At 37.1% G+C, this 13,084-nt stretch overlaps 1 protein-coding gene across 10 annotated transcripts in view; it reads left to right on the forward strand.

The window, feature by feature from the left end:
• Nrcam (neuronal cell adhesion molecule) overlaps positions 1–13,084 on the forward strand; it is a 95,026-nt gene that overhangs the window by 25,391 nt on the left and 56,551 nt on the right. For 7 of the 10 annotated variants that reach the window (XM_023719449.1, XM_023719443.1, XM_004634972.2 and 4 more), the window contains 6 exons: positions 784–906; positions 4,724–4,894; positions 5,390–5,446; positions 7,307–7,418; positions 10,462–10,646; positions 11,922–12,053. In XM_023719449.1, the coding sequence (XP_023575217.1) occupies positions 784–906; positions 4,724–4,894; positions 5,390–5,446; positions 7,307–7,418; positions 10,462–10,646; positions 11,922–12,053 (780 nt within the window). The remainder of the gene's footprint in view (positions 1–783; positions 907–4,723; positions 4,895–5,389; positions 5,447–7,306; positions 7,419–10,461; positions 10,647–11,921; positions 12,054–13,084) is intronic. The other 3 variants (XM_023719445.1, XM_023719446.1, XM_023719450.1) reach the window with 1 other exon arrangement.

A 13,084-nucleotide genomic window follows, 5' to 3' on the forward strand; every position in this document is an offset into this window, starting at 1 on the left:
ACCTTTCTGCTGTTGCTTATTTACTATCAATGCTATTAATTCATACATTTGAGCTGAGCTAGCATCCTCTGCACTTGTTCTGGGTGGGCATTGGGTTTCCTCCATACGTTTCTGCATTTGATTCTTTACTGCAGATATTATTAATTCAGGGATTTCTTTTTTCATTTCCAATCTGAGTTCCTCTATACCTTTCTGCAGTTGTTTTTTTTTATTTCAGAAGCCGTTAATTCATTTCTTTCAGCTGTGTGATTCCCAATTTGTTCTGTGTTAGTGTCCTATGCACTTTTTACGGGTGGGGTTGGGTTCTGAGGTTGCAGTTTGTTCCTTCTCGTCATTTTGTGTAGCACTGTCTTCTGACTTTTGTTGTAGATCTTCGTTCTAGTTATAAACTTAGCAAGTACTGAAGTTCCGGTGCAGACCAGGCTTGGGCTAGGACTGAGTCTGGGGGTTCCCGGAATGTGGCAGAAATTCCTACTGGACGGGCGGGGTGGGGAAGGTGCTGTGGAGTGGTTGGGGGTATCCCAAGGGGGTGGACGAGAGTCTCACCTACCCTGCGCCTCGGCTGGGACCAGTAATAGGTCCCGCCAGTGCAGGGTAGCCGGAAGGTCTCCCACACACTCACCTGGCCTGGGCTAGGACTGGATCTGGGGGTCCCTGAATGTAGCAGAAATTCCTGCTCGGCGGGCGGGGTGGGGGAGGATTTGCCTCTCTTTGTCATGCTTTCTCTTTATTTTTCCATGCAGGAATAACCTATAAGTTTTTTGTTTTTTTTTTTTTTAATAGGATCACCATTGTGGACCAAAGAAAAACTTGAACCAATAACCCTTCCAAATGGCCATCCTTTAGTACTTCCCTGTAGACCTCCAATTGGATTACCACCAGCTATAATATTTTGGATGGATAACTGTAAGTTTAACAATAAGAATTTTCTCTCTTCAAAAGTGTTATAATTATTTACTGTCACAAAAATTATTTACTCTTGGGATTCATAGAATATTTATAAAATGTGTTAGAGATGCTCAAACAAAACCAACTCTTAAAATAAATGACATCATTTTATTCACTCAATTGTATTGAATGCTTACTAAATGAGACACTAGTCCATATAAACCATATATCCTGCTGTTGTTGATCTTAGATTCTATGCAGTGGAAGTGGATGAAGGTGGGAAGGAGGCAAATAATCCATTTAGAAAATTTGTGTCCTTCAACAATAAATGTTATAAAGGAAAAAGAAAAGCAGAGGTTTGAGTCTAGACCTGAAAGAATGATGGGGCAAACCAGGGCCCTAAATACCTGAGTGGACAGAGGAGAGCACCAGGGCAAGTCCCATTGGAGAAGAATGATGTGTGTACAAAAACAAAAGTGGCCAATTTGAGAGAACCAAGGGTGAAGGTGATGGCAATAGGCAAGGTCAAGGAGGTCACAGGGACTCAATGGAAATGGCTTTTGCTTGTGCTCTCAGGAAAGCCTGGGAAGAATGAGCTATCTGAAATAGCAGTAAAAGACTCTACTCATGGGTGAAGCCCTCAAGGGCAAAAGAAAGATGGAGTCTGGGGAATAGGCATTGCTGTAATCTAGACAAAGCTGATAGTGACTTGGCCTTGGCTGGTAGAGGTGGAACGTGTCAGGTTCTGTAAATGCTCTGAAGGTAGTGCTTCCAGGGTTTATGGTGTAGGGATAGGAGCATGAGAGAAAAATCAAGAACAACTGATACAATTAAATTAACTTTTCTGAAACTGCAGAAACCCTTTTGGGAGAGGAAACTAAGTTGTTTTGAATGCACTATATTTTTGTCTGTTTATCCCCAACAATAGCTATGTTTATTGGGCCTCTCTTAAGTGCCAGTTTTCCTGCTAAGAACATCATATGGCTTGGCCCATTAATTTTTTTACCAAAATCCTAAGTGGCATGTCCAGTTATTTTTTATACTTTATAGATGAAGAAAGTGAGGCAAAGAAAAATTAAGCCATCCATTAGGCAGTTTCAGATTTGTCCACCTGTTTTTCTATTAATGAGTGAATTGGTTATTGTTCTGCCTCTTCCACCTTGCACAGTTTCTTATGCTAATAAGTTAGCATGGTAGCTTAGAAAGAGCGCATGGTTTGTCTTGTAAACAAAGAAACCAGAGTTTGAGGGGGAAGAGATCTATACAACACTTTTGATGAGATACCCAGAAAGAGTGTCATGAGCTGTAACCAGCAATGTGTGCATTGTTAGTGTGTAGAAGGGGAACCTCAACGCATGGGGCTAGATGAAAATTTAAAGAATGAATGCCAGTGGGAGAGAGATGAGCCTGGAAACTGAGACCAAGAGGCTTCCTAATGCCAGGAACTTAGGGAAAATGCAGCAAAGCAGATGAGAAGGAAGAGTCACTTTGGTAAGAAAAGAACACAGAGTCAATGGTGTGTCAGAGACAAGAACTGTGTCAAGAAAACAGTGATAATTGTTTCAAAAGCTGCTGCTAGGTCAGGCATCATGGAGACTGAGAAATGACTATTGAGCTTGTCAACATGTTTAGGTAGAATGGTGAGAATGAATTTAAAACATTTGTAGAAAACCTTACCTTCTGTTAGTGATCTGATTTCATGTGCAATTACAGGTTGTAAAGATACTAAAGGGAAAATTTGGTTCTAAGACTCGGTTTTCATTTTTGATTCTTCTTATATGAAATCAGTGGGAAAAGTATCACAAAGAAATCAAAAACAAATATATACACTAGTAAATGTACAAATACATTTTTTCCTTTCATTCAGATTTTACAAGTTTTGAAAGGATAAATACATGTAAATTAGTGACTTGTGACTTTGAGACCAGCAGTCTCCTAGTGTCACTGCCAAAATGAGTCCCAGTTTTTGGTCATTGGCTTTTATTCAGGAAGGATTTCTTTTCTGTTTCATAAGGAGGCAGACCATGTGTGAAGTCTCAGAGTCATCTGAATACGTAGCTAATTTTTTCGCACATTGCCCATCTGGCTGTATCATTTACATACATTTTAGGCTGTTGGCAAAGCTTCTGTCCTTTCAAATGGAATTGCATCTGGAATGTGAGAAAATTTTAGATTCATGAATGACTCTTTCAAGATGGCATTATAAAATTATTCATATCTGCATACATTTTTTCCAAATGTAATACAGAAAAATCTTTGAAGTATAATATTATGCCATCTTAATAAATCCCACTATCTTACATTTGATCTACCAACACTCATGCATAATAATGTACAGCAGGGGAAACAAAAGATAGGAAGTATACATGTATCTTTAGTTCATTGTATTCATCAGATAGGTGCACATGAGTATTTTAAAAATACTCCTTTCCCAGGGGATTAATGGTTTGAAACTATTAATTTGCATCTACCAATCAAAACCCCATCCTGACCAATGACTTGCTTAACATGTTAACCTAATATGTTCTTTGCAAGCTCTGGCTCCTTGGTGTTTTCCTGCCTTTTTCCACCTGTGGGAGCTAGAAGCTTTTAGCTATACATTTACATTTTATGTAGTGTTATACCAGGCATCTGCCACAGGGGGAGCATGGCTGCTTGACTCAAACTGAATAAATCTTAACAGAAGATATAACACCTGAGGCCACTGTGAGCTGAGATTTTTCCCGTCACTTTCAAACTGGAGAACTCTCACATTTCCTGTGCTGTGAACTGAGTCTGGAGCTTAAGCATACAGTTTGGTTTTGTTTGTGACTGTGCAGTTCAGGCTGGCCTTGAACTCACTTTGTAACCCAGGCTGGTCTCAAACTCACAATGATCCTCTTTACTCAGCATCCTAAGTGTTGGGGTTACAGGCATGCCTGTCTAGAATGCAGTGTAGTTGACAGAGGGTAATTTTGTGCACCTATGAGGGAGCCTACATCCCTGCATCGTCCATCCTTCATCTGAGTAAGAAATCATTTCTCCATGCCTAACGCTAAAATGTTCCTCAACTGGACCTAGAGGAAGTAAATTGTCATACGTGAAGTGGCAAGTCAGCTGCTGGTTATACATTTAATCTTTCCACATGTGAAGGAAAGGCCAGTACTGGTAGGATAAGAAATATCTCAAGATGTACACCCTCCTATAGATTAAATTCTTTTGCAGGGAGACAGGCAAGAAGTCATTCATATGATCAATGAAAGATATAGTATGTCACAAGATAATAAATAATTCAGAAAGGAAGAGGAGAAGGAAACTGTGCCTGGGGCCTTCTAAGGCCTGGCCACAGCATTATATCGTTGTCATTGCACCCTATTGTTAAATGCTCGATTGCTGTTGATTTTTCAGTGAGTTCAGGTCAGACAGAGCTGGGGCTCTAGTATGTTCACTTCTTTGTTCAAGGCCTACCTTGTATGTAGATGTAAGCCATGTTACCATCCTTATAAAGCCCCTTATTATGTTTTCTAAGATATGTGCAGATGGGGACTAATTTAAATATTAGGAAAAATCATACAAAATTTTTGTAAATTGTTTTTATTTCACATTGCTATGTGACCTCAATCTCACCTCTATCTTATCCAGAAAAATTAGGATCAGACAGGTACATGTAGTATTTTAATGGTCCTGACATTTTTAGAAATACTTACTTGCTTTTATTTAAAGAGCTTTCTTGAAACAAAAAAAAATGTGTTCAAATGAAGTCCACAAATCTACTAGTAGCAGCATACATCTTGCTAATTTGGAGAGTGGTATCTCTGTGATGGAATGACTTGAAAATCTCTTCGCCTTTCTCCAGCCTTCCAAAGACTTCCACAAAGTGAAAGGGTTTCCCAAGGTCTGAATGGAGATCTTTATTTTTCCAATGTCCTCCCAGAAGACACCCGTGAAGACTATATCTGTTATGCCAGATTTAATCACACTCAAACCATACAACAGAAGCAGCCTATCTCTCTGAAGGTGATTTCTGGTAAGAACTAAGCTTCCTGAATCTCTTTGAAAAATGTTTACACGTGTGAAAAAATATTGACTATTAAAATATTACTGTTGTTGAGGGAAACAGGTTCTTTGATCAGGAAACTATCTGTAGGCAATCACTAAAATGTCGGTGTATGTGTTAGAGAATGCAGTACCCTAAATGCTATATTTTCCACTATTCACTGTCATTGGCATTAGTGTTTCCATGGTGACCCTTGGAATCAGTTGGTGTTATGAGCATGGGAGTTTGCTATAAGCCCCACAATGCCTTTCACTTGACAGGCCTTCAGGGTAAGAATAAGTTCCCGAATAAGTGGTTGGGGTGGTTAGATGAATGAATGAGTTAGTTATGTGCAGTGTAAAGCAATGCTTTTACTTGGGAAGACTGGCATTTAGCATAGCTGGATACATTTGTTTTTGTTGCCCAATGGTTTTTTACCCTCTCCCCTGTTTTTGTGCCCTCTTCATAATATTCTGTTTATTTCAGTGGATGAATTGAATGACACTATAGCTGCTAATTTGAGTGACACTGAGTTTTATGGTGGTGAGTTATGGTGATTGTAACTGATATTTTCTCCTTCATTGTAGACTTTAGTTCACTAACTTCACCTCCATGGCTATTTAACCTTTTATTTCTTTATGAAATTTCTAGTTATATGTGTAATACCACTAGTATAAATGTATGTTTTTTATGAAATTTAGCTATCAACTTTCAAGCATGTCACTAAAACATTTTCCATGGTGTATGTATGATAATGAAACTCGTTATTACTGTTTTCATGTAAAAAAACCATCTCACATGACTTGAAAAAATTCTACATATATGTTGAGAATTATATTTTCCATTTGTTGTCCTGTTCATAAACTTTTCTCATAAGCTAAATAAGATTTGTCTGGTATGCAATAACCTTCTGGAATACTGAGGGATCAGAGCTTTTAGCATAACTAACATTAAATTGTTTTCATAATAAGCCATCACAATTTCCATCCATTTTCACATGTTATTTAATATAATTAACAATATTATTTTTCTTGATTTTGTTTAAAACCAAGTCGCTATCTTCAATGGAAGTAAAAATTTAAAATATAGAGCTTTTAACTTCATTCCTGTAAACTGAAAAAAAAAAAAAAAAAGTTTCCCTAGTAGAAATGAGGCTCTCAAGTATAAAATCCGTCAGTGAAAATAAATGTTCTGGACATACGGTACTCTTAATTATCCATGAAGCAGAATTTCTGCAGTATTAAATTTTTACTCTTGAAATGGGAATTTTATACTACTGGCAGTGACATGACACATTCCTGCCTTTTCCTCACCGGTTAATATACTTCTGAAAAATGGGCCTCAGACCATTCCCAAGGTGATTTTAGAGAAGACTCCCCACCATCTGTAATTTTTAAAAGCACTAATTTCTCTCAAATAATACTTTACTTCATACAGTGTTCAATGTTTTCTTCTGAGAAATAAGAATAATTCATATATTCCCAAATTTTTCCTTTAGCTTTTTAGGTAATTTATTTCCAAGTTGAAACTGTGAAGGGCTACAGAACCTTAAGATGTTGTAACTTCCTCTTCAGCCTACTCTTTCTGAGAGGCCTTCAGAAGATAAAGGTCATGTTTTAGAAAAGTCCACAGAAAAGCATAAATAATCCCTAAGATCTCTGACTTGGTTCATCTTTATTTTGTCATTGAGGAAACTGATTTCAGTTTATTTAACTTTACCCTTATTCTTAATTGTATTGATTTACTTATGTATTAGGGGTACTGGGACTTGAACCACAGGTCTTGCTCATATAGCAAGTACTAGCTATACCCACTGGGCTGTAGCTCCATCCCATTGTTGTTCTTAATTTATAGCATACTTCTTTCCCAGACCTCTGTCAATAATTCTCTAGTTTTGCTTTATTTTATTTTCCATAACCCTTGCACTTTGAGAGTTTTGCTATATTAATCAGTAGAGTTGGTTATGATGTTACCGCCAGATTAAAAGCAAAACACTTCTTTCATGATACCTTTCTGAAAAGTCTAAAATCTTCTAGAAGATAAATAAGAAATTTTTGCTTTGGCCAGAGTACCAATATTAAAGAAAATAAATTAATGACATGCACAGAAAATTTGTGAATCTCTCATAAAACCTGTAAAAACTTTATCTCAAATTTTAAGAAATGCATAAAAAGAAAAAAGTCCTTACATACAAGAACTTACACAACCCAAGTTGTCTCTGTTCATGGTTTACAGAGTGAGTGATGGCCATTTATAAGGCAGAGAATGGCTGTATGTAGCTTAACGCAATCAATGCTAAATGGATTTGAACAGGAATTAGAATTTTAGACTGCTTTTCTTTACAGTGACTGTGTCTATAATGCATATTCATGATTTTAATGCATATTGATTTCTTCTTTGCAGCTAAATCAAGTAGAGAGAGGCCACCAACATTTTTAACTCCAGAAGGCAATGCAAGTCACAAAGAGGAATTAAGAGGAAATGTGCTTTCATTAGAGTGCATTGCAGAAGGCCTGTGAGTTAATACTTTGTGTTGATGCACATCTCTTATAAAAAACATAAGACATTAGCAGAGGCATTCATGTCATAGGAAGTCATTGTCTTATATGAATTTAACCAACTATCAAGAACAATTTAGTAATTATTTTCTAATGTATGACTCTTGTATTGTTAAATTATTTTGTTAATGTAATGATGCTCATATTGAAATAGGTAATAGTAATCTTATCACTGTGTTACAATAATGGGATATAATTTTCCATCAGTAACAACCACCTCAAAATTAAGTGGCTTAAAAATGAGTTATTTAGCATTGATCATTTATACAGCAATCAGCAGTGTGCTCGTACTGTTTACCCATGAGGTTGAGCATGCACATGCTTCTCTTGGGCCGTAGGTTTCTGGCTCCAGGGTCTGTGTTGTCTCCAAGATGGGGCACCTGAGCTGTTGGCCATAAGTTTCTCGTATTTCTTCCCTGGCTTGTTCTCTTAACAGCAGATGCCCACAGGCATCTCAGGCTCTACTCTCAGAACACACTGTCCCATTATTTCCTGCTAGCAGGCCACAAGGCCAGCCCTGGTTCTTTGAAATGCCTCATGAGTGCACACCTCAGAGATGACAGATGTTGCAGGAAAATTTCCCCCACATACGAGAACAAGAACTGTCTTAGGTTAGGGCCATATTGAGTGGGATTTCAGAATACTGCCTGGACATTTGGAAATCCTTGCTGTCCCTGACCTAGTCACTGGGTGATCTCATATTTTGTACCATCCAGGAGTAACAGTACTTCAGCAGGCATGTGGAGGCCTCTGCTGGCCAAATCAGGAAATGGCAGGATACCCCCCCCCCCACCTTCAGTTAGACTGAAACATCTCTTTTCAAAATTACATTAAAATCCTTCTTTTGCATCACAATTTTTTTTAAAAAAACCTTTTTGAGTTTCATCATTTTGTTAGAAAGTGTTTTAGTGGACAAATTCCAACCTGTTAGGAGCAGAAGTACTTTCTTACAATTTAGTGAACTTTCTCACAAATGATATGTAAGTTGAATATTCCTTTTCTGAGATATCTCGGACCAGAATTATTTGGAACTTCAGGTTTTTTGTGTGTATATTAGAATATTTACAAGGTTTTAACAGTTGAATTTCAACATGACACTTAAAAATTTTTCCGATTTTGGAGTAATCTGGACTTCAAATTTTTGGATTAGGTGTGCCCAGCCTATACTATATAAAATATAAAATAAAATATAGATGATATTTAGAAATTTCACAAAAAACCTCAGAAACAATGTTTAAAACTTTGTAATATTTTTACCCAAGATTGAGACTCCATCACTTATAAACCAACAAGCATTAGACTCAGAATCAAAATATTCCTAACAACTAACTGCTCAGGTGAGTAGTCGCCCTCAAAAACAACCCAAGGCTTTGTGAGGGGTAAGCCATTACATTGTACTTCTAGCCATGTCCTGTCTCAGCTTCATACTATGGAATGCAAATTAGTTTTTCAAAATGACTTTACATCTTCTATCTTTTTAAAATTCACAGCATATTTTAATTTTGAAAACTACTTCATCAAATATATATTTCATAATATACACACACATAAGTGGGCTTGGTTATTTCTGTTTACTTAAACCAAAATCATTGTTACAAACTGTCAATTAAACCCATTTACATTTCTCATGGTGAATATTGAGATGTTTAGAAAGCCTGATTATTCTGCCCTCATCACTACCTTCCCCACACACAGATCAATTCATAGTTTAGTGCTTAAAACATGTTTGACTGTTTAAAACATGTTGAATGACTTTTACTTTGCCCTGAGGAAAACTTTCTGAGGTCATTAGATTAAGTCAATCAAGCATTCTTATCCCCATTAAGGCAACTAACGTAACTAAGGGTCCAAAGAAATAAAGGATCTGTGGTCAGAGAAAAATTTAAGGACAGGGATAGAACTTAGAAGATCTAATTCCTAACCTGTATTCAGGCTCTTTACCTTTTTCTGTATTTCTAGATTTAATAAGAAACACAATTGGATGAGAAGTAATAGAATATATTAACTCAGCCTATTCTTAACAATTGTAATAGTAGTTTTAACTATCAGTAGTCTTTTTTTTTTTTTTTTCTTTTAAAACCAAAGCATTTATTTTGAGAGATTGGTGCAATTCTCAAGATGGACTGGACACTGCAGCTGCTGCTGTCTTGGGTTTAGGTGTCGTTCCTTCGCAGAAGCCAGGCCTAAATATGCGATATACAATTTTTAGGTGCCTCATTCGACCAGTTCCAGTGGTATTTCACCTTTTTAGCCTTTGCACTCCAGTTATACTTTCTCTTGTGCTTGGCGGGATAGCCACATTTGCCACAAGTCGACTTCTGAAGGTGGTAGGCCTTAGAGCCACAGCAGTGGCACAACATGTGCGTCTTATTATGACGCTTTCCAAAGGATGACATTCCCTTCGTCATCTTGCTTGTGCCACCTAGACCAAAGAGCTCATTATTCATTAAGGACAGAACACTAATTCTCTAATCATTTCTTTTTCTAAACCATTTATTTCTTACTGTCAGATAGTCTATTATAAAACAAAATTGTTTCCATCTGATACGAAAGTGTATGTAAGAGTTTGCTTGGCACAGATATACATGTGAACTCTTACTCTGTACATTTCCAACTCTAGCTGATGAAAATTATAACTCAACATCATTAATTAATGGTAATTCTTTTGATTGACGTAATACTTCCATGTAAAAGTGCCCAAGAGTTCCTCACCAATCAAAGTGTTGAAGAAAATAATCAAGTCCCTTCAATAAAGAAGCTCAAGGAACACTGTGTTGTTGAGGTTTATGGTGTGCTGTAAATTATGGTTCTGATTTGTGAAAATGTTAATTTACCAGGTCAAATATTGTTTTAGACATTTCTTATAAAAATGTGATGCTTATTCAAGTATCTGTATGTTTTTCATGATTTTCATATCAAGGATTTGTTATGAAATTTACCCTCAAAAGTAATGACAGGTGAACTTTTCTTTACCACATCATTATTTATTTATCCTATCAGGCCTACCCCACTTATTTACTGGATAAAAGAAGATGGAACACTACCTGCCAACCGAACCTTTTATCGGAATTTCCAGAAAACCTTGCAGATCATTCAAGTATCAGAAGCAGACTCTGGGAATTACCAGTGTATAGCCAAAAATGCATTAGGAGCCATTCATCATACCATTTCTGTCACGGTTAAAGGTATACTTTATAGCAAATGCATTCTTCTTGCTTTCATGAAAGGCTCTGAAATTCAATTAAATATGACTTTGATCATGTTCTTCAATAATGAAATATGAATTTATATCAACATTCATGGTGTCTTAAATCTTTCCTCAATGCCATTGATAATGGATCTACAAGTTAAAGATTGGCTCCTTCAAATCTTTCTCACAAAGGAATTCCAGTTAGTAAAGTTAGCAGAAATGACGAAAATAGAAGATAACCATTATAACCCCACAGTGCTAACTGCTTCAGGAAAGATACTCTGACAAATGTCAGGATTTGTGAGTAAAACTTTTAAAAGAAACAAGACATTTTCATAGCTTCAAAGTGTCCCCCTCCAAAAAATTAATCACACAGGTAGTTTTAACATATACCCACTAATTCTTTCATATCCCCTCCTCAAAAAGATGGACCTTACTTCCTTTCATCTGGAGTGTGGGTTGCACTTAGTGACTCACTGCTGACCAATAAGTGCAGGAGAGTAGTAGGTCTGCAGTGGAGACAGTAGTAGGTCTGCAGTGGAGACAGTATCACCTTAATTGATAATAGTGCATTGTGATCGCATGTCTTCCTGATATGTTGCAGGCAGAAGGTCCATTAACAACTGGGTCCAAGACCCAAAGCCTCAGGCTAGCCATGAGATAGCATCACAAACATTCTGGTTGAAAGATCTACCAAAATAACAGATTTGTGTTCTTCAAAGTATCAAAATCATGAAAGATGAAAAGACCAAGAAATTGCCTCCTCAGAAGATGCTAAGGAGACAGGATATGTTGAGGCAGTGTGGTATATGGGACAGGATCCTAGGACAGAAATAAGACTTGGCTGGAAAAACTACACTGATACTAATAAAGTCTGTAGTTTTGTTAATAGTGTTATACCAGTGTTAATTTCTTGTTTGACAACTACAACTGGTTATGTAGGATGTTGACATCAGAAGAACCTGGTAAAGGAAATATGGGAATTCTGTATCCTACCTTTGTATTTTTCAAAAATGACAAGTTTTTAAGGTACTTCTTAATTTTACAATTATATGTATTTTACAGGTCTTTAATTTTAAATTTATGAGTTGTTTAATATTCTTTTGAATATCCAAAATGTTCTTTAAAGCATTATTTATAAATATACTAACTCTAAAAAATAAAACTAGACCCTTTACAAAATATATATACTTATTTTTAAAATAGTTCAGTATATTCTTTACTGTAAGCTGAGTCAGATTTTTGGTCTGTTTTTATCCCTTCAATAAAGCGGCTCCATACTGGATCATGGCACCTCGAAATCTTGTGCTGTCCCCAGGGGAAGATGGAACCCTGATCTGCAGAGCTAATGGCAACCCCAAACCCAGAATTAGCTGGTTAACAAATGGAGTTCCAATAGAAAGTAAGTTTCCTCGGTGTGCTCTATTTGCAGGATATTCCCGAAGCATATCTACTGCATCTCCACAGTGGACAAGTGGTGATAAAATAGTTCCAGTTAAGGATAGAAACCATAAGTTAAACAGATACACTAGATTACCTTTGAAGTTGTATTTTTAAATATTTACTATGACTTTAAATAGTTTGTACTATTAAAATGATACATGTATTGATCAAGTTTTCACAGAACTTCCTGTTTTTCCCATTTTTACCTGGATCTTTGGAAGAATAACAGGGTCAAATACACCAGTTCAGATTATCTTATTTGTTCACATCAAGTGATTTGTGGAATCATCATAGGAATCAGCAGAAATTGGCAAGGACACTAGGCATAGAGCTGGTGTATTTAGGAAGAATAAGAAACACAGCTGCCTAACTTAGAGTTTTCAGTCCTCAGAATACCTAGATGTCTCCAATTTCTCCAGTCATAACAGGTCACTGTCACATTTAACACCTAAAGAACAATCTGGCCCTGGTCCCATTCAGAATGTTCAGACTTCTCCCAGTTTTCCCTTCCCAAATATTGCTCCACCTACTCCCAGTCCTTGTTAACCAATGTTTTCAACCTTTTATTGTACTGCCTGCAGTGGTACTCAAAGTGTGCCCATAGGCCCATCCGTTAATCTTGAGAAAGCCAACAAAGACCAGTTTTATATAACTTATTAAGAGCCTCGAATATATTAGAATCAAACTATAGCAAAAGAAAAGAACTTAAAATGAGGGCCGGCCGAATAGCTCAGTGGATTAAAGCGCCTGCAAGTAGGCACAGGGCCCAGGGGCTCAATCCCCCCCACACCTGCTGTGCCAGGCCCTACCCCTGGGACACGCTGAGAGGGCAATTGAGACTGGGCATGGTGGCACACACCTGTAATCCCAGTTCTTGGGAGGCTGTAAACAGGCAGATCACTACAAGTCCAATCTAGTAGTGAGACCCTGAACACACTGTAGACCTTTCTCTAAAAATACACACACACACACACACACACACACATACAC

The sequence above is a fragment of the Octodon degus genome, unplaced genomic scaffold, assembly GCF_000260255.1.
Source record: "Octodon degus isolate 3935 unplaced genomic scaffold, OctDeg1.0 scaffold00068, whole genome shotgun sequence".
NCBI lineage: Eukaryota > Metazoa > Chordata > Mammalia > Rodentia > Octodontidae > Octodon > Octodon degus.